This window comes from Xyrauchen texanus, chromosome 35 (genome assembly GCF_025860055.1).
Source record: "Xyrauchen texanus isolate HMW12.3.18 chromosome 35, RBS_HiC_50CHRs, whole genome shotgun sequence".
Lineage (NCBI taxonomy): Eukaryota > Metazoa > Chordata > Actinopteri > Cypriniformes > Catostomidae > Xyrauchen > Xyrauchen texanus.
Genome location: NC_068310.1, coordinates 20,301,691 through 20,327,431, shown reverse-complemented (window position 1 = coordinate 20,327,431; position 25,741 = coordinate 20,301,691). Strand labels below are relative to the sequence as shown.

The 25,741-nt window shown below is 38.3% G+C and overlaps 2 protein-coding genes across 5 annotated transcripts in view; both read right to left on the bottom strand.

Moving 5' to 3' along the window:
- LOC127628707 (eukaryotic translation initiation factor 4 gamma 3-like) overlaps positions 1-6,587 on the bottom strand; it is a 79,536-nt gene extending 72,949 nt beyond the window's left edge. For all 4 annotated transcript variants that reach the window (XM_052105514.1, XM_052105515.1, XM_052105516.1 and 1 more), the window contains exons 1-2: positions 5,951-6,587; positions 1,882-1,975 (exon numbers count right to left, since the gene is read on the bottom strand). In XM_052105514.1, the coding sequence (XP_051961474.1) occupies positions 1,882-1,975; positions 5,951-6,102 (246 nt within the window). In that variant the 5' untranslated portion in view covers positions 6,103-6,587. The remainder of the gene's footprint in view (positions 1-1,881; positions 1,976-5,950) is intronic.
- Positions 6,588-11,972: 5,385 nt separating this feature from the next.
- LOC127629242 (putative beta-lactamase-like 1) lies at positions 11,973-19,066 on the bottom strand. Its single transcript, XM_052106387.1, has 7 exons — positions 18,919-19,066; positions 18,149-18,289; positions 15,433-15,542; positions 14,991-15,148; positions 14,385-14,626; positions 13,192-13,297; positions 11,973-13,026 (listed from the first exon to the last, which is right to left on the bottom strand). The coding sequence occupies exons 2-7, from the start codon at positions 18,252-18,254 to the stop codon at positions 12,048-12,050; spliced, it is 1,701 nt and encodes a 566-aa protein (XP_051962347.1). The 5' UTR covers positions 18,255-18,289; positions 18,919-19,066; the 3' UTR covers positions 11,973-12,047.
- Positions 19,067-25,741: the final 6,675 nt, after the last annotated feature.

Sequence of the window (25,741 nt, the reverse complement as noted above, 5' to 3'; positions counted from 1 at the left end):
AGACCAGCTCAGCAGAAAAAGAACCCCACCCCTCAACTTCCCTCACCACTGTCCAAACATCATTAGACTGGTTCTGTAGACCTCAGGTCACACCAGCCTCTCTCTCTCTCTGTGTTGCTCCTCATTCTGCCAACTCTACAGTTTTTTTGGCTTAAATACATTTAAGCCAAACCTTGTAGCATATTCTGGAAACAAATGATGCTGGAGCTTTCCCCTACACTAAATTCCTTTTATCTCAGCTATTTTTGCAATGAGTTTTACACAACTGGTGTCAAGGTGATTTTTAATGGATGTGTGAAGTCAGCTGCCTTTTAAGTTCACACAGGTGCCCTAGCAGAATAACCACAGGAGTACTTCATCAGATTATCTATGGAAACATCCTACTAACATTTGGCAAGAAGTGTCTATATTTTAGTATTTCAAACTTAAACTAGAGTTCGAACCAGATTTTGCCAATCAGATTTTTTTTTTACTGATTATTCAGTAAAACAGATATATCTGTCTACCTCTATAACACACTTATTTTTGTGAAATGTTTAGCTTATAAGGAGTGCTTGGGTTAGCTTAATAAAAAATAAAAAAAGGCACTTTGCTTGATATTGTTATGAACATGCTAATTAATACAATGTGAAAAGAGACCTACGGGGCAGGGGTGGTCTGAAACAAATTAGGCCCCGTTTACAACTGGTATTGATGGGATAGTTCACTCAAACATGAAAATTCTCTCCTCATTTACTCACCCTCATGCCATACCAGATGTTTATGACTTTCTTCCTTCTGCAGAAGACAATAAAAGTGCTCTGTTGGTCCATACAATGCAAGTGAATGGTGATCAGACCTTTGTTGCTCCAAAAATTACATAAAGCAAGCATAAAAGTAATCCATATGACAGTGTTTAAATCCATATCTTCAGAAGCGATATAACCAGTGTGGGTGAGAAACAGAACAATATTTAAGCCCTTTTTACTCTAAAGCTCCACTTTAACTTTCAAATGTGAAAGTGAAAATAAACAGGCACCATGTGTGACTTTCAAATGTAAAATTGAAACTTACTTACATTTTGATCTGTTTCTAACTCACACCTACTATATTGCTTCTGAAAACATGGATTTAACCACTGGAGTCATATGGATTACTTTTATGCTTCCTTTATGTGACTTTGGAGGTACAAAGGTTTGATCACCATTCACTTGCATTGTATGGACCTACAGAGCTGAGATATTCTTCTAAAAATATTTGTTTGTGTTCTGCAGAAAAAAGAAAGTCATACACATCTAGGATAGTACGAAGGTGAGTAAATTATGGGAGAATTAAAAATTTTTGGTGAGCTATCCCATTAATATCCATCTCGGGTTCAAGTGGTCAGGCGAAATATATTAGCATTTATTCCGGGTATAAACATGTATCTTAAATGCACATGATCTGGGTGACTGCATTTTTATATGTACCCTACTGAAGTTTATTCATGGAGTCTTGTCCCTGTATACGTCTTGACCATCTTTAACCAGCAATGTGCAATTGTTGATTGATAGGTGAGCAGGAAGTAGTTTGCTCTTGCCTGGGACACATCAGGATGCTATAGCAATTAAACTACATATACAATGGTCATATGCATTTCTTACGACCTCAATACATCAGTGATGAGTGATCGGATCAAAACATTTTTTACCCCATCTAGACCTGTATTTGTCAACTTGTCATCAGATCACCTAACTTGGATGTTACTACCAATCAAACCAAGTGTATAAGCGTTCTTAATTCAATAAAGCATATTATAAAAAACCTGTCAAATTATTTCAAAAATGATTGCAGCAAGCAGGGTCCACATCAGATCAATGCAAACTTGCCTAATGACAAGTGAAGAAAGGAAGTTCAACTCACACTGTAGACAGCCGCGACGGGTTGTGTGGAGAAGATTCGTTCTTCCAGGGGAAGCGGCAGTCTGGAAGTCCTAGGGGTGATATTATGGAAAATTCTGGAGCAGAAAGTACTTAAGACCAAACACAGCAAAAAGGTTGGAAAACACAAAAGGCATGAAGGAAACCTTTTTAGCTCAATGACTTCACAATGAAAAAGGTCACAGGCTAGCACATACAAATTAGGTTAACACCCATTTCTACGTTTGCATTAAATTTCTTAAATGCTATACATGACAGACCTCCGCAAAGTGCCGTCTCTACCGACAGGCTGTTCACCTGTACCCAATTGGACTCGATTCTATAGGCTGAAACTCACTCAAGTAAGACACTTCTAGTTATGCAAGCTTGATTTCCTGTGCTATTACGTAAAAAAATTTGTCAGACCGCAATTCAAATCACTACGCACGTACGCGTTGCATTTCTCAACGATGACACAAGTGGTGCTATAGCGGACTATCTGCCTTTGTGTTTTCTCTCTCAAGCAAATTACTGTCATGGAGGACCAACAGTTTGAAGAGAAAATTGCTGAGTAAGCAAGAGAAAAGTCAATATATTTATAGCAACTTACCTGAATAACAACAGATCCAGTTTAATGGCACAGACTTTTAAAGGTAACTCAATCGCCCCCTTGAGTACTGAGGTTTGTTACTGCCACCGTAGTGCAAGAAGGCACGTTAAGCATTTGCGTATGCATACTTGTGTATATTTCTGGCCTTAGGGGGCATTTACATGAGCCGCATTATTCAAAACAGAGTATAATGGCATGAATGCAGATCTAGACAGGATCCTAAAAAACAGCACAAGACACGATGCATCGGCCAAGGATGTCGTCTGCATGTGTATGGCTGTAGCACATTCCAAGCACAGTTGAGTACAGTAAGCCAACCATGCTGAGAAAACTGGGCTGGGAATGGTTTGTGATCATACCGAACCAAACTGTGCTCAAGTGGAAATACTACTGGTACTGTTATTCAACATAATACCATTAGACTAGATGGTGGAAAAGTGATTCTTGTTGCAAGAAGATAAGAGTGAAAGGGTGCAGCAATATTGTCAGACACAAGTTGCTTATGTGTATTAACATGCTGTTTGAGTACAGTAGCTGAGGATGGAGATGGGTCTTCCATCTCCATCCTCGCATCAGAGCAGTGCCACCTCGGTTCGGCCTGTACAACTAGGCTATTGTTAAGAGGGTGAAACCCTTCCTCCTCCACTGCACCACAGGAACATTCAGAGTTCAAACAGAGAAAATGTCATGTTTACTGTAACTGGGGTTAAACAACAGCTGTCAGCTACCCATTTTAACTTTTCCTTGGCGTGCTGCAATGAAACTGTTACAGTAACCTGGTGCTCCTGAAACACGTCACCCTTTTACAGGCAGTTCAAACTGGTTTGTAGGTTACAGGTTTTTTTTAACTACACGTTTGCAGTGACAAAGCATAGTGACAGCAGGTTTGCTCATTTTCTCTCTGTCTCTCTCCTTGCAAACATTCATATCAATCCTTAATCCATTTGGGTACTCAAAAATTTCCATCTTGCCATGTTGGTTTTTCAGTGCATCTTGGTCTAAATACTGACCCTGCTTCAGATCAGATTTCTATTGGTGAGATAAATACAAATAAAAACTCAAAACTGACATGTTGTTATAAGCTGATGATTAAGTTCTCAGCAAGCCACTAGGAAATGTTTACATGTAGTTGTCCTTAGGGCAACAACCAATTCAATGTAAATCACGTCCATTGAGTTTCACAAAAGTAACCATGAAAAATCTGTGATCAAGAGGAAAATTCAAAACTATTAGCTTTGTATGTTAAATGTGTGTATATTTGTATCTATTCTGTACAATTTAAATCATTCATTTGAACTTGTATGAATGTAGGCCTATGCTTTTTTTAACACCTGCATGGAAATGTATATATAACTTTAATGTCAAAAACTTTGCATGTAAAGTCAACATCTGTTGAAATGTTGCAAAATTAGCTTTAGATAAGAAATAGAAACCATTAACTGTAAATGTGTTTGGGGAATCCCCACCAGGAAAGAAAATAAAACCAAAAGAGTAGGCCATTGTCTCTGGTTGCATTATTATTCCACTGTAAAAATATCAAATGTTGTATTTAACGCTTTGACCTTTAAAACTTCCCAAAACAACCAGGACTCTTCTATAAGACAATTTCTATAAGGAGAAAAAAAATACATATTTTCTTAAAGGGATAATTCATCCAAAAATCTAAATAATTCTCTCATTATTTATTCACCCTCATGAAATCCTAGATGTGTATGACTTTATTTCTTCACCAGAACACATTTGAAGTGAATGGAGATTTTTCTTTAAAATCACAGACAGTCAGCATAAACGTCATTGATACGACACCAGCGGTTAAATTAATGTCTTCTAAAGCACCACGATTGCTTTTGGTGCGCAAAAGATAAATATTTAAGTACTTTTTTAACTGTAAATCATGCTTCCATTCTGCAGCGGTACGCAGGTGTGAGGTAATCGCATTTGAAACACATGAGAACAGACACACTTGAGTCAGCCGGAAGAGCAGCGCTGTTTACAAATGAAAAGGAGGAACACAGTACACTAACTTGGTTGATTTTGGTTTAGATCTGTTATTATCTGTTTCTTTACTCACAATGGTGCGTTTGTGTGCTTATATTGGATGTCTCAACCGAGTGGAGAACGTGAGTTTACCTCTGTATCATGGCAACGCAAATACATCACATGAGAGGCTGCTTGGACTCCACCCTCTTCTGAAGCTTAACCTTACATTGGATAATATTTAAAAAGTACTTAAGTATTGATCTTTTTCACACCAAAAGTGAGCGTAACATGTTAAAAGACATTAATTTAACCACTGGAGTTGTTTGGATGACATTTATACTGATCGTCTGGATTGTCTGAGCTTCAAAAGAGAAATCTCCATTCACTTTCATTTTAAGGACCTACTGAGCAAAGATATTTTTATATTCTTCAAATGTGTTCTGGTGAAGACAGAAAGTCATACACAACTGGGATATCATGAGGTTGAGTAAACTATCCCTATAATCTATAAATAAACTTTTTGCTCAAGACATGGTGTCATTAATACATCTCAAGGGGAAGTTGCATTATCAAAAAATATAAAATGTTTGGTCTATTACACCACAGAGGAAAACATCAGCCTATTACTCCACCCACCCACAAGACATATTGGGCAGATTTGAGGTCTACAACTGCTTTCAACTAAATGCTGCAAAGCCAGTGGATCGGAAAACATGGAGCTTCATGTGCAGAAGAAAACTGCTCGAACACTGAAGATACTGACAGAATGACATGTAGTTATAACAGAAGGACATTTGAGTCGTAAAGCACATGAACAAAGACATTGTAGCAGCATAGCAGAGAACACATATTCTTAGAAACGTTATTGTAATTTCACCCCTTCTTAATGTAAGGAACATTTCCAACAGGTCCAGACTGCTGTCGACATTGATATAGCTCACACAAATTCTTGGCATATCTAAAACACATCTGAGATCCTAATAAAGACAATGCAGTAACATTTATCGACAAACTAAATTAAAGGGGCGACCTATCTTAAGTATTTTTCAAGTCAGATACGTCAATAACGTAAAGCTTTGGTGCCGTCACTCTGGCCCGGCTTGATCAACCTCAACCGGCTGTGCACCGGCATCTGGGCTTTTGACAATTACTTACACCGCTGACATTAGGTTAGTAACACCTACGTGACAAGAAACAACCTGAAAACCTAAGCCAAAACGCCACAGCCAAACCAAACATATATTCCTGTTGTGTTAACACTCAGTTAGCCAGCACAGAAAAACACTCCGAATCTGGCGGTTTCAATCCCCAATGTTCCGCCTACAACGACAGCAGTTTGAGGCTTCACATGCGGATCAAATCGCTCTTTCGAGCGCGCCTGTGATGTTGGAAAGTGCTGTCTAGATAGGCATCCCACTAGGTTTGGAAACACCGCCACACATGGAGATTTGTGATGGAAGAAGATGCTTTCAGAGAAGGATACGGAGGATGCGGCACCGGAGGTGGCTGCTGAGCTACCGGCGGCCCAGGTGGAAACGGTACTTGGGGAAGGGGGCCCCGCAGCTGATTCGAGGGTGACGGCCCGGATCCAGTTCCAGCGGAGGGTTTCGGCACCGCTTTTGGCGGCAAACTCATTGCAAAAAACAAAACAAACAACAAACAAACGCACGGATATACAGATATTTACAGTAATAAATTAGCTAGGCGCGCAAAAACAATGCAGGTGAAAAAATATTGCTGTCGAGTTATGTCAAGACCCGGGCTTGTAGTAGGAACAGGTTGCCGGTGTTCGAGTTGCCGGTGTTCGAGCGGATAGAAAAGCTTGAGATAACCGGCTATTGATAGAATAGCAGGCTAAAGTTAGCCGGCTAGCGCTTATTGTGGTTTATTTTCATTGCTGAATCTTTGGGGGACTGTTCCCCCTCCCCGGTCGGGGTTTCCGATTATCTAGGTCGCCTCTTTTTTCCAGGGCGATCTTGACAGGTGTGCCCCTTCGGAAAATAAGTATCACTTTGTTTACAACTGCTCTTTGACGAGAGGCTCTCCTCGGAGTGTGATGATTCCGTTCAACATGGCGCTGTGGCCGCCACCAGCAGTTTTTCTGGACCGACCTTTCGTTTCACTTCGGTTGTTTCCGTGAGTGTTCGGTGAGTGGAATTTTCAACGAGTGAATACGGATGTACGCAGAGGCTACTTGGATCTCAGCCAAGGAAATAATTAGCAACAATGTAATGTCAAAAAGAATTACTTCAGCTAAAGCTTGTCTACAGTGACATCTTGTGTCCGCAGCTGAACGTGTATTTCTAGGAATCGTTCACTCAAATATTTTAATTCTCTCATCATTTACTGATGTGTATTACTTTTTTTTCTGCATAACACAAATACAGATTTTTAAAAGAATATCTTGGCTTTGTAGGTACAATGCAAGTGGAAATGCAGTGGAAGCTAGAACTTTGAATCTTCAAAAAGTACATAAAAGCAGCATAAAAGTAATCCATATGACTCAAGTGGGTAAACCCTGTAGATTTACTATAGATCTCCACTCTCACTTTCACATTCTTCTTTTATTGTTTTTTTGGCTATTCGCATTCTTTGTGCATTTTGCCACCTACTGGTCGCGGCTGTTGGAGATTAATAGAAAAAAAATTATTTAAATATTGATAATTTTCTCACCCACACCTATCAAATCGCTTCTGAAAATACAGTTTATATTTAACCACTGCAGTCTTATTATTGGAGATTCAAAGTTCTTGCCACCATTCACGTACATTGTATGGACCTACAGATATATATATATATATATATATATATATATATATATATATATATATCCGCGACCCTGTACACAGGATAAGCGGTTGACGATGGATGGATGGATATATATATATATATATATATATATATATATATATATATATATATATATATATATATATATATATATATATCTTTAGTTTGTCTTCTGCTGAAGAAAGAAAGTCATACACATCTGGAATGGCATGAGGGCTGATTAAATGAGAGAAGTTTCATTTTTCAGTGAACTATTAATTTAATAGACTGATAGAGAAAGTATTGTAAGTTTGACATTTTAATAAGCACGTGTCTAGTAAAAGGAAAAATATAATAGTAAAACAAAAGTGTGAGTAAAAGAACTGAGTAGAAACAAAAAATATTTGAATGTATCAAGATTAATTTTTTTTATTTATATATATATATATATATATATATATATATATATATATATATATATATATATATATAGATATAGATATAGATATAGATATAGATATAGATATAATGATGAAGCAACATCATTTTTGTGAAAATAAATAAAAACAGAAGGTTGTTTTGATTAAATCATAGTCTTTCTAGCAAGTCAGTAAACTGTCGGCCATCTTTGGAATGCTTTCAGGAGGTTATTTCCAGTCATGCCAGTGCAGCTCCTACCTATTTGAATGGGGAAACACCAACATCTCAGAAACTGTTGGTCAAGATTACAACCATAGAACATATTTAAAATCAGCAATAATAACTGGTATGATAAATTTTTCTTTTTTACCTCAGATTAAGCTAAAAAACTAAGCTATTTCCCCGGCTTGTAAAGCTAATGCGCATGCACATGCTCGAGTTGATTGACAGGCGATGTCTGTATCTAAAAGGTGATTGGCTCTTTTAACTTCAAGGTGGGACTTCCTTTCTACATCCGTTGACTGTTGGGCCCTTGAGCTGCTTGGCTGGGTGTTCCAATTTCTCCCATACATTTGAATAGAAGTGTCCCATCTCAGCTAATTACTCTCTGTTAAAATTCAGTTTTTAAAAAAGGTGGTGAGTGGGCGTTTTACCCCACACTTGTGATATTGTGTAGATATAGGGGCAATATTTATTGTCCATAATTTGTCAACTAATGCAAAACAAATTGAGACAGCAACATGCTTTTATGTTACAAATTAATATAAATAATGCTTACTCAAAAAAACTTCTTCATAAAAGGGTTCATCATTTCCTGGTAATTTCAGTCACATTTGGCATTTCATAGCATCTCAAGTATTCTAAAAAAAATAATAAGAAGAAGAATTTCTATTGTGATTGGTGTTATTTAAGTCAGTGTTGTTCAAACACTGTTGTTCAAACTCTTTATATATATATATATATATATATATATATATATATATATATATATATATATATATCAAACAAATACCTTACAAGTTATAATGGCTGATAACACTGAACTTTGCTTACAATAAAGCATTTAATAATGGCATTAAATGAATAATTATAGACTTACGGATATTTAATAAACAAAAAATATTTTAAAATAAATATAAAATTATTGTGTACTAAAATGTACATTTGAGAGAGAAACCTTAAAATTAAAGAAAAAAACACAAAAAACAAACTATAGTACAAATATTGATATTCAGCAGCCTGTGCAGGCAGCAAATGAACAAATCTCACAGGCATTAATATGGGTTGCATTGCAATCACAGCGAAAGAAAACAAAAGAGAGTTTTATCAATTACAGTCAATCTTATCAATTGCAGTAAAAGAAAAAACAGTACATCATAAACAGAGAGAGTTCAGTGCAATAAAAAATGCCTGTCACGAACCCCGCTCCTCTGCCCCATCCCCGCTTCCTCGAGCACGCACACGCGCTCCCCTTCGTCCAGCTCACGCGCACGCTTGGCTTCACCGAGCACACACACGCACTCCGCGAGCGTACTCGCTCGCTTCCCGATCCCTCGCTCCGCCCCCTCGAGCTTCTACGCTCGTTTTGCTCGCTCGAGCTTGCACGCTCGTTTTACTCCTACGAGCTCACGTGCTCATACACTATCTCCCCCCCTCGGGCTCACATGCCCACTTCTATTGCCAGAACATTATGTACACCTGCACTCGCGTCATCTGCACTCCTGTTCATTGTATACACCTGCACTCGTCCCTATCACCTGTCATTGTTTACACCTGCACTCGTCTCTATAAATATCACAGCACATTCGTCTCCCGCTGGTTGGTTATTGTATTTAGTTTCCCGTGTCTTTGCCCCCCGCTAGTCTCGTCTAGTTTAGTACTCCTCTCGTTTACCCCTTAGCTTGCCAGCTCCCCTTGTTCCCCTGTCTTTTGCTCCCACTAGTCCCGTCTCGCTGATTCTGATTACCCCGGCTTTGACCCTACGCTTTCCACGACCTCTCTCTTTGGATTTGCCCCTTTTATATTCTCCGATTCCCCGGCTTCGACCTCTCGCTCCCCTTGATTACTCTTCACTGGATTTGCCCCTTGTTTGTACTTTTGCCTGCACTGCTATTAAATAAAAGCAGTTTCCACCGACATTGTGACTGTCTCATCTTGTGTGTGTGTGTGCGGGTTACAATGCCCTCTTATCATCCAACACAGACATTCAACACAGTTTGTCTTTCTCCTAAAAAAGGGTATACCCCCAACTTTTTGTTTAAAGCTAAAATATTGCAAGTGTTTTCATAGGTTCAACCTTTTGGGTGGGCTGTGTGTGTACATGTACAACTTTACATGTGTTTTCTTGTGGCAAGTGCATTTTATTTCAAGTCAACAAGGATAGGTTATGTCAGCTTCTGCTTTTGTAATCCAAATTAGTGTAAATGTCAGTGTAGTGTCATGGCTATTCAATATATTGTTTCATTAAACCATTTTATAATATTCTTTCATTTATGAAATGTTAAATTTACAATAGCAACAATTTTTTTTGGAGGATACAAATCGAATGGTATCATGAAAATGGATGTACATGTTTACACTCAGAAAATGAACTTTCACTATTGTAAGTTTAACTTTCCCATGTTCATATAATTATTATGCTATATATATTTTTTTTATTTTTAATTTATGTATGTATACATTTTTTGTGCAAGTTAAATATAATTGGGGAGACTTGTTAGTGTTTATTGTTTTCTTGTGTTGAGATTTAGAAGAATTTCTGTTGAGTTGTAGTTTTGAAGGTTACCATAATTATTAAGATAATTAGTTAAAGCCTAGTTAGTTAAAGCCTAGTTGAGGACCAATACATTTTGAGTATTCTACATAATGCTTAATCCGTTGAGCAAATCCTGTTCTAACATAGTGACCAAGTTCCCACCAGCTTGTGTTTAGCACGCGAATATGTCCTGCTCTAGCTAGCATATCACTACAAAAGTTTCATTTGAGTTATTTTGACATTTTAAATTGTATTAAGGTTTTGGGTTTACTTGATTAAGTTTCCCTATACTTGAAGTATTTAAGTTGAAATGACATGGTCATTTTAATTTAAGAAAACTAATTTCAAACATGTGGAACCACTATCCTTCATTGAATCAAGTTTAGCAAACTTTCTTTTTGTGTATGTAACTTTTTTATTGTATGTGTGTAGTAAGCATTGACTATGTATAATAGTATATAGATTTATATATATATATATATATATTTATATATAAGGGAAAATACAGTTCATGAATTTACATGACCAATTAAAAGCAAGAGGATGAATATAACAATACATGGCTGGTTGGCATTTAATGCCAAGTGAAATGTTTAAAACAAAGAATAGCTTAATTTTTTTTAAACTATAGCTAAACAGTTCTAAACAGGAATAATGGGTAATGTATGGACCAAGGTGACATGTAAACGTACTTTGGAAATGGGGCAAATGCTAAGGAAAGGCACACTCCTTTTAATTAAGTACATTTTCATAATTTACTCATCCTCATGCCATCCTGGATGTGTATGACTTTCTGTCTTCAGCAGAACACAAATATATATATATATATATATATATATATATATATATATATATATATATATATATATATATATATATATATATATATATATATTATTATACACATGCACACGCGCACACAGTATACATGTAATCCATAAAACTCCAGTGGTTAAATCCATGTCTTCAGAAGCAATATAATAGGTGTGAATGAGAAAGGTTTCAATATTTAAGTTCTATTTTAATATAAATCTCCACCTTTTTCCAGCCCCAACCAGTAGGTGCTGATATGCATTAAGAATGCAAATAGGCAAAAAAAAAAACAAATAAGTGAAAGTGGAGATTTATTGTAAATAAGGACTTAAATATTGATCTGTTTCCCACCCACAACTTCTCCTTCTGAAGATATGGATTTAAACATTGGAGTCGTATGGAGTACTTTTATGCTGCCTTTCTAAGCTTCTTAGAGCTTTAAAGTTTTGGCTACCATTCACTTGCATTGTATGGACCTACAGAGCTGAAATATTCTTAAACAAATCTTTGTTTGAGGGTGAGTAAATGATGAGAGAATTTTAGTTTTCGTTTAGTTCATCTCAAATGGTTACTGATTCCTCTATAAAAGGGACAAACATTCATACCACATCTATGCAATATAAAAAAGATAAAAACACAAACAAATAAAAGTATATGTAATTTGTAATCTTTTCTGCTTTTATTTAGAGGCATACATTCATTTAAAAGATCTCAGAAAAAATAAGCTCTCCGCATATGTAAAGTTCATCTGATTTTGACACTTTCATTAAATGGATCACCTTTTATTCTTACAAAATCCAATCCAAGAGTGAGCCAACCAACTTCAACCAGTGAAAATAGGTTTGCGAGGTATCCGTACAACTTTATAAGTGTTTAACCCTGGGACATCAAAACCTGGCGAGAGACCTTTCTTGTTAAAGGTGTAAAAGTTAAAGAGCTGCCTGTCCTGGGACTCAAGAGACACAGATGTAGCGTTAAGCTTCAGTTGACAGGGGTACACCTTTTCAAACATCACCCTGAACACCCTATCCTCCAAATAACTGAGCTTCAAAATTCTGTACTTCATGGGAACCATGGTGTCCACTTGTGGGCCAAACTGCTCCATAGACAGCACTCCATTTGTGCCAGCTTTGATCTCATAGAACGTTATGTTGCTATAGGTAAAGTACCCTACATAGGGAACGGTCTCCGGAGGAGGGATGAGAATACGAGTCGCATCTCTGAAGGCACTTTCCATGGCAGGGATTAGATAACTGTAGGCCTTGGCCACAAGGTCCTCATCCTCAGGTTTGGTACCAGCCATAAGGATGACCAACCCCAGCTTCAGGCGTGGAACAAGGGAGATAGTGGCCGAATAACCATCTAGATCTCCATCTTTGCGGATGATGTCGTAGCCGTACTGTTCATTTACCTCCCAAGGTGTGCCGGTTTGATTTGCAAAGTAACTGCTTTCACAGCGAAATTGAGGAGTCAGCATGGTTTTGAGGGTATCAGGCTGTAGAACCTGTCGATAGTAAGTGCCAAGCAGCAACATCACCAGTTTGGCCATGTCGGCAAGTGTGGAGTACATTTGCCCTGATGGTCTGTACCAGCCAAGGTCAAATAAGGGTGCAGGCAGCCCACTTGTGTAAACACCTATTGCCATCTGGCTCTCAATCTCTGGGGTGATTTCGAAGCCGGTGTCTTCCATTCCCAGTGGTTGCAGGATATTTTCAAACACCCAGCTCTGATAATCCTTCCCTGCTACCTTCTCTGCCATCACGTGGGCCAACAGGGAGAAGGCCAAGTTGCTGTAGTGGCATCTAAGGACACAAGAGGAATAAAGTTACTTCCTCCAGAGAGAATCTACAAGTGCATTCATTGCATCTACTTTCATGAATTATTTACTCCTCTCATTCATAAAACATCCTTTCAATACAAATTTGAAGAGGGAAAAATAGAGTTCTTGGAAAAAATGACTAGCTTACTTGGTTCCAGGGTCAGCCACAAGAACATCATCTTGTAATAAATCAACAGCAGCCTTAGTGCTCCCTTTCCAGAGTAATGTAGTCGCCCTGAGTCGCCTTGGTAAACCTGTAAATGATCATGAATGCAAAAATATTGCAAGAATTTTAATTTATGGTGGCCCCAAAAACTATTTGAAAAACAAGGAAAGAACAGCACAGTGCTATATATGCTCCCATGTAATTTAATGACAAAAAACAATGTTATGACAACAGTGTTTTTTGTCTTTTCTATTAAATTACATGGGAGCATTTATAGCAGTGTGCCATTCTCTCCTGTGCCGTTCTCTCCTTGTTTTTTTTAATAAAAAAAAATTCCAGTTCTGCACCTGCCTTAATATTTGGATGTGTGCATACTACTTCTACTCAAAATGTATTTGTCACACTTTAAAATGTCTGAATATCATTGATTAGACATAGTCCACTAAGTTTGACAACCGTAAAGTGTACAAATACTTTATCTTAATTGTGAAATTATGTCAGTTATTGTTATTTATTTATTTTTATAATTAGAAAACATAATTCAAAACCTACCCATGTTTATTGTGTGCATAATTTTATAAAATGTCTTGCTAGGAAAATGTGTTTTTGCTATATGTCTTTAAAATTTTGTTATGTTATAGATTTAAAAGAGTTGCACAGGTATCAAAATAGGCTACTTTTTGGGGCCATAGTTAGTTAATTTCTTTGATATGGGGTTATAATGCATCAACAATGATTATAATAATAATATAAATACTAATAATAATATTTCAAGATATATTTCAATAATTTAGTTGTAATTTAACAGTGTAATAAGTATTGTGATAGCAGAACAATATGCCATTGTTTAGAAGAGCTTCAGTGTGTAATCTAGCTGCTATTATGGGTACAAAAAATGGTTGGCACCACTATTTCTGGCATCTTATATAAACTGTCTGTAAGAGCTATTCTTTCCTGACTAATTGCAAGCTAGAGGCCCTGATCAGGGACAATACCACTCATCTAATGTCAGGTAACTGAGCTGATTAGGGTAGCTGTAGAACCTCCTGGTTTTAAAACAGTTTTCTAATTACAGATTTCACCTCACACCTTCTTTCTTTTTATAGCAACTTTGGGATCCACTAATTATACCTATGCTAATCACCTACTGGCCTAATGGAAACATTGTGTCTCACCTGACAGCTGACTTGCCATCCTTCTCAGGGTGACGGATGAGGTTTGGACTTGAGCCTCTCTACCGTTGAGCATGCCATTATAGATCGACTTGTGGTCATTATCCCTTCTTTTCCTAAACGGGTTCCTTATGGTGAAATTCTTCTCATACTTTCCCAAAGGGTCATCCAGGGAATCCACTTTTCCATCCTCCCAAAGTTTATACAGCATCAGGGAGGGGAAGATTTTGGATAGGCTTGCAATTCTTTGGTAGTGTAATCAAAAGCAATAGCAAATTACAAAAAGGAGCCCATAATTAAATTAATCTAAATCGCAGATTTGAGGGATAAAAAAGAAAAGGAAAAAAAGGGGGAAAGCAGGGTAAATACAGGTAAAGAGGGACACATTCTTATATTTTTTAATTGTCATAGTTTTAAAATAAGATGCAAAATTGCATAACCCCTCTCACAATACCATTTAAACAGCTTATGAACAAATATGCTACATAGAGGGGGAAAAATTTATACTAAACTTTTACAAGTTATCCCTCTTCATCTATATACCGTTTAACAAGGTGTTCACAACAAAAAGACAAGTAAAAAAAGATGTAAAAAACCACTGTAACCCACCTGTAAACTGTGTATTCGTTTGGTGGTGGAGATGTGGGGTCACTTCCATTCCTTCTGCCAAAGTTACCATTCCACAATACTGAGTCATTAAATATAACAATAGCAGACATGGCTGGCAGTCGTGTGGCGTCAATGCTTGTCCTCAAAAGCACATCCACCTGGAGAATAACATATTTCTAAAGGTTATCAAATTGGCCCATTCACAAATCTGATTTGTTGTCATAAATTCTAGAATTGTAGCTATACTATATACGTATATATATACACATTTATATTTGGGCATATAGATATTCAAATTCCACATTTGGGAAAATAATAAAAGTTATGTATGATCTTCTTTTTTAATATTTTGGGAAATCTTAATAGAGAGAACTTGTAGGAAACAAAATAATATTCTTGTATTTTCTACTAATGAATTCAGGTTTAATTTGAAAGGTCTGACCTTTTCCAAAGCCTCCATGAGGACAGGTATTGGGTGTTTCAATGGCACAGGCTCAGGAAACCTTGGGCACATCTCCTCTTCTTTCGTTTTTCCTGCTGCTGTTTCATCCACTGAAGTAAAAACATCATATGTAAGCCAAATAGATGTAAAAAGACAGTATACAGTGCATCCGGAAAGTATTCACAGCACTTTTTCGACATGTTATGTTACAGCCTTATTACAAAATTTATTAAATTAATTATTTTCCTCAAAATTCTACAAACAATAACCCATAATGACAATGTGAAAGAAGTTTGTTTGAAATATTTATTCAAATTTATTAAAAAAATAAACAAATCACATGTACAGAAGTATTCACAGCCTTTTCCATGACACTCAAAATTGAGCTCAGGTGCATCCTGTTTCCACTGATCATCCTTGAGATGTTTCTACAACTTGACTGGAGTCAATCTGTGGTAGATTTAGTTGATTGGACATGATTTGGAAAGGTACACACCTGTCTATATAAGGTCCCACAGTTAACAGTGCATGTCAGAGCACAAACCAAGCCATGAAATCCAAGGAATATTCTGTAGACCTCAGAGACAGGATTGTATCGAGGCACAGATCTCGGGAAGGGTACAGAAAAATTTCTGCAGCATTGAAGGTCCCAATGAGCACAGTGGCCTCCATCATCCGTAAATGAAAGAAGTCTGGAACCACCAGGACTCTTCCTAGAGCTGGCCGCCTGGCCAAACTGAGCTATCGGGGGAGAATGGCCTTAGTCAGGGAGGTGACCAAGAACCTGATGGTCACTCTGACAGAGCTCCAACGTTTCTCTGTGGAGAGAGGAGAGGAGAACCTTCCAGAAGAACAACCATCTCTGCAACACTCCACCAATCAGGCCTGTATGGTAGAGTGGCCAGACAGAATCCACTCCTCAGTAAAAGGCACATGACAGCCTGCCTGGAGTTTGCCAAAAGGCACCTGAAGGACTCTCAGACCATGAGAAACAAAATTCTCTGGTCTGATGAAACAAAGATTGGCCTGAATTGCAAGTGTTATGTCTGGCAGAAACCAGGCACCACTCATCAACCGGCCAATACCATCCCTACAGTGAAGCATGGTGGTGGCAGCATCATGCTGTGGGGATGTTTTTCTGCGGAAGGAACTGGGAGACTAGTCAGGATCGAGGGAAAGATGAATGCAGCAATGTACAGAGACATCCATGATGAAAACCTGCTCCAGAGCACTCTGGACCTCAGACTGGGGTGAAGGTTCATCTTCCAACAGGACAATGACCCTAAACACACAGCCAAGATAACAAAGGAGTGGCTACGGGACAACTCCTTGAGTGGCCCAGCCAGAGCCCAGACTTGAACCCAATTGAACATATCTGGAGAGATCTGAAAATGACTGTGCACCAACGCTCCCCATCCAACCTGATGGAGCTTGAGAGGTCCTGCAAAGAAGAATGGGAGAAAATACCCAAAAATGGGTGTGCCAAGCTTGTAGCATCATACTCAAACAGACTTGAGGCTGTAATTGGTGCCAAAGGTGCTTCAAAAAAGTATTGAGCAAAGGCTGTGAATACTTATGTACATGTGAATTTATTTTTCATTTTTAATACATTTGCAAAGATTTCAAACAAACTTTTCACATTGTCATTATGGGGTATTGTTTGTAGAATTTTTAGGAAAATAATAAATGTAATCAAATTTGGAATAAGGCTGTAACATAACAAAATGTGGAAAAAGTGAAGCGCTGTGAATACTTTCCGGATTCACTATAGCGTTATATAAAATCAATAGAAGTCGTTTTTTATTTTTAATAAATTTCCACAGCATGGGAGGCAGACCCTCTAGCGAGACTAGAAAAGCTGTGGCCCTTGCCTTGGTTGCTTGTGTGTCTCTTTAGGCCAAGAGAGTGAGGTTTACACACTGCACAGCTATCATGCACCAGCCAAGTAATTTGCATTTTGCAATTACTTTAAACCAGTTGGTGCCTTAAAAACTGGAATATTTAGTGAATATACTGTATGAAATCATGGTTAAACAGGTGTCCTAGTGGATTAATCACTGTTGTCCTTTTTCACTTCAATATGTTCCATTAGGTTTGATAAGCAGAAAGTGTCCCAACAATTATTGTCATTTTAAACATAATTTTATATACATTTATTTAAAAGCTAACAAACTCTTTTTGTGAAATGGTTTGCTTGAAAAGAGAACTCTTTTACTTTTAAATGAATGCCACTTGATTGATATTTTCGGACTTTTTTCTGAATCTATCAAATATAGAAAACCCTCAGTCATATCACATTCATCATTATGCAATACAGAGTGCATTTGATATGGAATAGAACATGGGAATGGTGTTCAGGCCGTAATATGTATTTTACAACAATTTTATTTTACAAAGTTATTTTCCCTTCCCCCAAGTGATAATCAGGCTTTACAGAATGGTAAGCTACAAGCCACTATGTCGAGCTTTGGGTAATCCAAAGCCTACCCTCCATTCGATTAATTAAGCATAAGGAGATCAAAAAGCCAAATGTAAGGATGTTCCCACATGCTTTAAGTGCTGTCTAATCACTTCTACCTGCTAAGTAAAACCTGATTTGCTATTCATTGGAGCAAAGTGCATGCTACCATTTATTCTTTATACGCATTAACCATCCATTCGTTGATGCTTGATGACCCTCATACAGTAGCCCTTTTAATTTTTTGGTAATTTTTACCTGATTTCACTTTGGGAAGCCTGTACTGCCAAATAAAACAGCCCGTCATAACAAGGGAGAGAAGCAGAAAGAAGACCATTCCTAACTTTGTCCATTTCACTTTCATCTTTGCAGTGGGGTGTTCTCTGCAGGTCTGGCAGGCTTAAAGAGAGGGAACTGAGTTTCAGATATCTCTGCAATGTCTGGATCTCCATCATCACAGTCACATTGTTTGTAACATGTCTCCAATTATTCAGTCATTGTGATTCTGCCAAGTAGGACGTGTTCCTGGATTAACATCTTTTGGTGGTCCTGGAACAACATTCCTCAATGTCAAAGTCCTAACTCAAAAAAAAAACTGAACCTAACCCTTAACCATTAACTATTCCTAAAAGCAGAGATAAATTATAGTTTGTAAGAAGAGTCCCTAAGCCAAACCCCAATCCTACACTGAACTCTGTCCCAAAAATCTGATAGGATATTTTCTGGACTGAGAAGGATGTTGACCCAGGAACATGCGCTACTTGGCAAAATCTTGGTCACCCTCTTATTCCCAGTCAAATGTTAAAAATGCTGTGTAACTTGAGATTAGCTTTAAAGGGAATTTCAAAGAAAACTGTGCTATAAATCCAATTGATAATTCTTATAATTCTAATAATTTTTCAAATGAATAATAAAACAATGTGTTTGCACAATTTAACATTTTAAAATGAAATAACATTGTACATAACATCGATTCAGATGTATTTTATGAATATATACAATTCTCAGTAAATTATAAAAGATCTTACCACAAGATATACTCCTTTCAGAGACATAAAATCAAAGCTCCATATGTTCCAGCCACATCATATGTCTCACGTAGTTTATAAACCAAAAACCATTCAAAATTTGAATTGCATGGAAGCTTACAACATAAAAACATTACCAGCGCTTGGCAGTAACTCTCCAGCCATGCTCAAATCTTACAATAACCCTTTCACTGACTTCTCAATGTGCTCTCAGCCAACTGCAGGCCAGCACGTCATAATCTGAAGATATCCTGCTCTAAAGCCTCACACCAGATCTTCTCACTCCTGATCTTTACACATCCATTCTCTCTGCTCACTTTAGCCTTTCATGGCTTTCGAGTGAATGATATTTGTTTAATAGGTTTTTCACAAGCTACAGTACATTCTCTAAGTGAAAAATCACGATTATGTAAATATTGCAATTTTACACTTCAAGCATAGTTTGTTCAAAATGTTTGTTTTTCAATGTATATATATATACACACACACACACACACACACACACATATATATATATTACATTGTTATAACATATCATTTATACTGACCTTGTGTATGTATTACATAAAAATGATAAAATATATTGTATTCATGTAAAATAATATAGAAAAATACATTTTACATACTTTATTAAATAATTACAGAAGTCAAATTAATACACAGTATATTGCCAATATAATAGAATATTTAAGCAATATCACGGTAGGTAATCACAGAAGTGCTGATGTAGGGCCATATAGCAAAATTGCGAGTGTGATATCACTTATATACAACAGTTCAATGAAAAAGTAGATACAAATAATTAGGGAAAACTGAGTACGGTCATAAAAACACATTTGTGCATGGAACTACTTTTTTACGTGACGGATCAGAATCTGCCGTTGCTGGTTCAAACCAAATAATGTGTCCAAGTCTTCATTAGTAATTCAAAAAGGTCACTTTAGAAAAAGTATCATGGCTTGTGCTGTTTCTAACAAGTTATTGGATAAACAAGGATGGATATGTGTGTGTGTGTGTGTGTGTGTGTGTGTGTGTGTGTGTGTGTGTGTGTGTGTGTGTCCCAAGCAGAGATGCTGTCAGCTTTCTCAGTGGAAAAGTAGCCATCCAAGCAGGGGGTATTTCTTCATATTTCACAGTAGCCGGTGTACAAAAGTCTTTCACTATAGAATAAGAGGTAACGAGGTAAGTGCCTTGAGTTTGTGTAATTAATCAGTCTGTTGTGTCTCTCAGCTGTGATGAGCCTTAATGCTGATGTTGTTCATTTAAAGCGGTTTAAAGCTATTTCCTAGCTTTAGTAGTGTAGTAGTAATATGAGCGATCATGTAGAGCTGTTGTATGTAAACACTGACTGACGTGATTCACTTCACATCTCCTAACTGGCTCATATTACACACAAAAATAATCTTTTGCCACCACCTGCTGCCTAACATATGTTATGTCAAACAAATACATGTAAAGAGACACACATACAGAAGCTCTTAACATCTGCACTGCTCTTACACTTTAGTTTAGCACAAACACAAGCAGAGTGATACACACTCTGTGAAGTTTCTGAGTGCTGATGGTGTGAGACGTTGCTCATGGAACGTCTGTTGTCCAATCAGTTGTAATAAACTGTTGTATATTATATTATATTATACCGTATACTTATATAATATAATAATAACATTACATCAATATACTGTAATATTTTTGTACAGTAAATGTTTTTAGGCTAATACATACAAATATCTATGAGATGGTATTATATTACTATGTACTGTAAAATGCCATGCAACATGTAAATGAAAATACAACATTGACCTTTATGAACGATTATTATTAATATATCTTATTTTCAGGAAGTAGTTTCACATTTTGTTACAAATAGTTTAATAAAATAAAATAAATAAATAAAAGTGTTACATGCAAAATGCATACATTTTTCATGGAACACATGCAACAGTGCGATTATTCTTTTCAGATAATCACACATTATTTTTCCAGTTGTGTTATTATCACAAGAGGGCAGCAAATTCTTCTGTATGTTTTCTTTCTTTCTTTCTTTCTTTCTTTCTTTCTTTCTTTCTTTCTTTCTTTCTTTCTTGTCCCCAAATCTCCATCAGAGGACAAAATGCAACTCACAGTTGTTAGCATGATGTTATTCTCTAATATATATAGCAAAGTTTAAATGCTAACATATGCCACTATACAATTCATGCATTGTTGATGCACAATTTTGAGATGCCTACTGTATTGTTTACATGCCTGGGAGCCAGTTCAAAAATTAATCGGGCATAAAGTGGATATAAGTGCCACAAAGTAGAATTATTGGCTGGTAACCATTTGCTGGACTGAACTATTTATTTGATCTTGTGCTTCTGGTTTTGAAGCATGGCAGAGAGCTGCTCCCCAGACTCATACCCCCCGGCTCCACGTCTAACCCAAAACTGAGATCAATACAATCAGCCCATCTGTAAAAGCTATGCCTGCTGTACTGGACTTAAATGGCCCACAACATCTCATATCTAATAGCATAAACATGTGTCAAACTGGTAATTATACTTGACAAAATCAATTCTGTGTCACAAACAAATTTAATGTGGTGAAGTATTCTTTCCTTTCAGGGAGAAGAAGGGGTATGGTGGAAGAGTTTATGCGATTATGTTTAATGTTTTTATATCATTGAAATGTTTCAATTACCATCATGGACAGGTTGCATGAAATGTCTTCATCCTCAAAACTATAATAGTAATACATTTCCATGCATAAGTTTTATGGATATTTTTGTTTACTTTTGTACAGAAAAGAAATTTAGGTCCTGTGTTGGATGTGTGATTTATCTGAGTCCTAAAGCATTTGAAAACCACTTCTCTATTTTATTTCTAATCTTGTCATTTTCGTAATCATACATATTCTTCACACAACATATTCTTTGGTCGCACGCCTTGTCCTTGATGACCTTTCCCAGTCTTGAAAGCTGGGGTGCCATTGACCGACACTGCCCTGCTATTTCTAGAGCCTAATTACCAGAGGAGCATGTGCATGCTCCAGATATTAAATTACTCTTGAAATATTTGCTCATCCTCTAGACTTTGTTTACTAACCAAAAAAACTCTGCTAAGCCCTAGAAATGTCAGAAAGAGCAAACTAAAGTCACCTCCATAAGAAAGGTCAATTTTTCAAATTTAGAGCAGCGGGATTAGAAAGCCAGACCCATGTCACTGCATGTTACTATCAAAAGCCATCACAATGGCAGGGTGGTGTTGTGGCGGAGTCTGGAGCAAGCAACTCTGACCCTCTTTGGTCCTGTTTGGTTGCAGTGCTTCAAGCTTCTGTGCTTTTAAACTGTTATAAACAGTGATCAGAAAGTATACAGTTGAAGTGAAATTTCAAGCAATTCCTGCGGTCTAACATGTTTAATTCCTTTAAACTATTTTAAACAAATTTACAATTGTACAAGTTATGTAATTGTTATTTATGAAGTTTTATGGGCACATTACAAAGCTCATAAACAGTGATGGGCAGCGGTGCCATTATGGGTGTGGCTAAGGGTGGGCTAGTGGGGTTAAAGCCCCGACTATTTTCAGTAAAGCCCTAAACGTTTTTAGTTTTTTTTTTTTTATCTTGTAGTGATTTCAAACTGTAATTGCTTGGGATTCAAGTTGAGACTAAAATATAAATATATTTTACCAAATGCAGCGTCTTCAGTACATTTCAGAACCCATGGGCTATCTTGTTGATGGCTGCTTTCAATGTGTGCTCGCATGCAGGAAGAGTCATCGCAAATCGTGACTACGGCTGTGTGTGATCAATTGAAATTCCTGTCTTAGACTATCTACAGCCAATTAGCTTAAACCTACTCAAAACACCTGAAGAATCTATTTTACTCATAAATCCAAAACTGCCACAATAATAAACACACATTGTAGGAAATTCCAGAGGAAAATGTTTATATTTTGTGGGCTTATGGCATAAACTATTTAGACGTCCAGTCCTATTCATTAAATATAAATGCTAAACACATTTCTTTCTTTACCAGTTCTCTTTACACCAAATATATCTTAACCTGTGAATATAGTTATAATGTATGCTTGGACATATGAAAATATGAACATCTACCTGTTTGCTGTCGAATGTCATATCTGTCTATAGGTTTTAAACTCTGTATATTGATACACTTGGTTTATGTATGGGTTTCTTTAATCTTGTCCATCGTTACAAATCTTTCAGTTGTACTCTTTGTTCTTACCCAAACAAAGAAATACATTTTGACTGGGGAGAAGGTGCCCTCTTCCTTCTATTTCTTCTTTTGCCAGCAGTGAGCGTGGTCCTGGGGACGGTCGAGGCTACGGGCGCTGGCTCTGGCTCTGGGACGGTCGAGGCTACAGGCGCTGGCTCTGGGATGGTCGAGGCTACAGGCGCTGGCAACAGCACCCTTAACGAACTGTTGAGATTTCCCCTGAAGAACACCACCAAGGAATGCTCTGGGAAGTCCGCTACATTTGCCAGCTCCAGAAACTCACGAATGTGATCCTCCACTGGACGGTCCTCTTGCTTGAGGCAGAGAAGTCTGTAGGCTGCTTGTTGAACTCTGGGACGGTCGAGGCTATAGGCGCTGGCTCTGGCTCTGGGATGGTCGAGGCTACAGGCGCTGGCTCTGGGACGGTCGAGGCTACAGGCGCTGGCTCTGGTACGGTCGAGGCTACAGGCGCTGGCTCTGGGACGGTCGAGGGGGGTGACCACTGTGGGAGGAGAGGTAAAACCCTCTTCCACAACACCCACAGTGAACGACGAGCTGCTAACTCGCAGGGCCTCCTCCACGAATTCTAGGAGCGTCCAGCGAGAGTCGCCGGTGGCAACAGCTCCCTTAACAAACTGTTGAGATTTCCCCTGAAGAACACCACCAAGGAATACTCTGGGAAGTCCGCTAAATTTGCCAGCTCCAGAAACTCACGAATGTGATCCTCCACTGGACGGTCCTCTTGCTTGAGGCAGAGAAGTCTGTAGGCTGCTTGTTGAACTGCTAGATCCATAATTTAGGTCAGTAGTTCTGTTACGAGTATAAAAGTAAATAGAATAGTTTGGTAAAAGAAGCTTGTTGGTGAAATTGTGGGGAAAATAAGGCTTATATTGGAATGAAATGATTAGACATTTTAATTTTGTAAGGGGGAGGCCACCCAATGGCCAAGGACGGTATCCTATGGCGTAGTTGAAGGTCTCCTGCGTGTTCTGTCTTATCGTGCATGTTAAGTTTAAGTTATTTCATTCCAATTAGATAACTATATTATTCATTTTATGATCCCCATTTGTTTGATCTGACTCCAGTTATAAAAGTTTCCAAGGATATATTAATGTTCCAATCTTAATTATTATTATCAAATTTGGTTTAACATTTGATTTGATCCGAGGCAGTCCTCCAGCCCCTGGCGGACGGAACACCCCGCCGCGTTCTCGGGGAACAGAAGGGGTCTCCCCCGCCCCTGGCAGCGGTTCTCTCGCTCCAGGCGGCCGCCAGTGAGCCCCTCCCCGCTCGCGGTCGGCGGTCTTAAACCCCGCTGCGATTCAGTGGCCGGTAGGCGACTCCTGCGCCCCTGGAAGAGGCAATGACTGCTCCAGGCAGTCGGCTAGGAGCCCCTTCTCCCCTCGCGGTCGCCGGCCATCGTCTTCTTTCAGGCGGCTGGGCTCCTCGTCCCCCGGCAGATGGCCGCAGCTGCTCCGCTGGGGTGGATGGTAGTGGTGAGAACTTTACTATGGCGTATCCCTCCTCCTTCCCGGGCTTCGGCACCAGTGTAAAGGTTTCAATGTAAAGGAGGAGGCGAGAACCGGCTTGACGATATAAATAATATTTTAATGAGAATCTTAAAAGACAACATAAACACACACATGACGGACATGTCCGCTAACTATCTCTCTCTCCCGCATGGTCCCCCGTAGTCAGCCTTTAACCCTCACGGAGGCATAATTAGCCTAATACGGGACCGGGTGCGTAGGATCACGACCCGGCCCCGCCCTCCGCCCTGCCACACACACCTAAATATTCTATCTCTGCCCAGACGTTAACTTCTTACTTGGATCGTGTGAGGACGCATGTAGAACGTGTGTTCATCCGTCATTTGACTCCGACTTGGTTCCTCGAGGCTCGGGTGATGACGGGAGGCCATTTCCTCGTTCTGTCGGTGGGCAGTACGGCTGCTGATCCTCAGTGGGCTGGCAGAGAAATCAGCGATGTCAACTTGATTAAAGAGGGAAGGGATTTCTTCTTTCTTCACTTCTGCAGGCAAACGGATGAAGATGCGGATTGCTTGGTGGTCTCCTTCTGATCCGTTAAAGTGTTTGGTGGAACATAGTGTAATCTCAACTCGTCCAGCAAGATAGAGATTGTATGGCCACAGTTTCAAGTCGTATGTTACTTAATTGTGCAATGAGGCAACACCTGAGAGCAGCGATGACTACGTCTACGCACGACAAGCAAAGTCACTGGAAGCACTGCTCAGAAGGAATTAAAAGGTATTTCTACTCCCGATGACATCATTTACAAAGATAGACCAACAATACCTAAGTTAAAATAGCTTTATATAATCATGCCATAAGTTTCCTATGCACACTTAGCTAGAAAATATTACAATAACCAGAGGTTTAGATTTCACCCAATCTAAGCTTGGTTGACAACTTAATTTAGTCCTAAATGGAAATTCCATATCGAGCCTGTACAGTCTAAGTAAACTTGAACTAATGCCAAGTTGTTAGTCGGAGCTCTAAAGTCTCAGTCAGTGTGCCCCATGCTAACCTGGTCGTAGGTTTGCTAATCTACTAAAGACAATAATTTCTGAATAAATCAGAA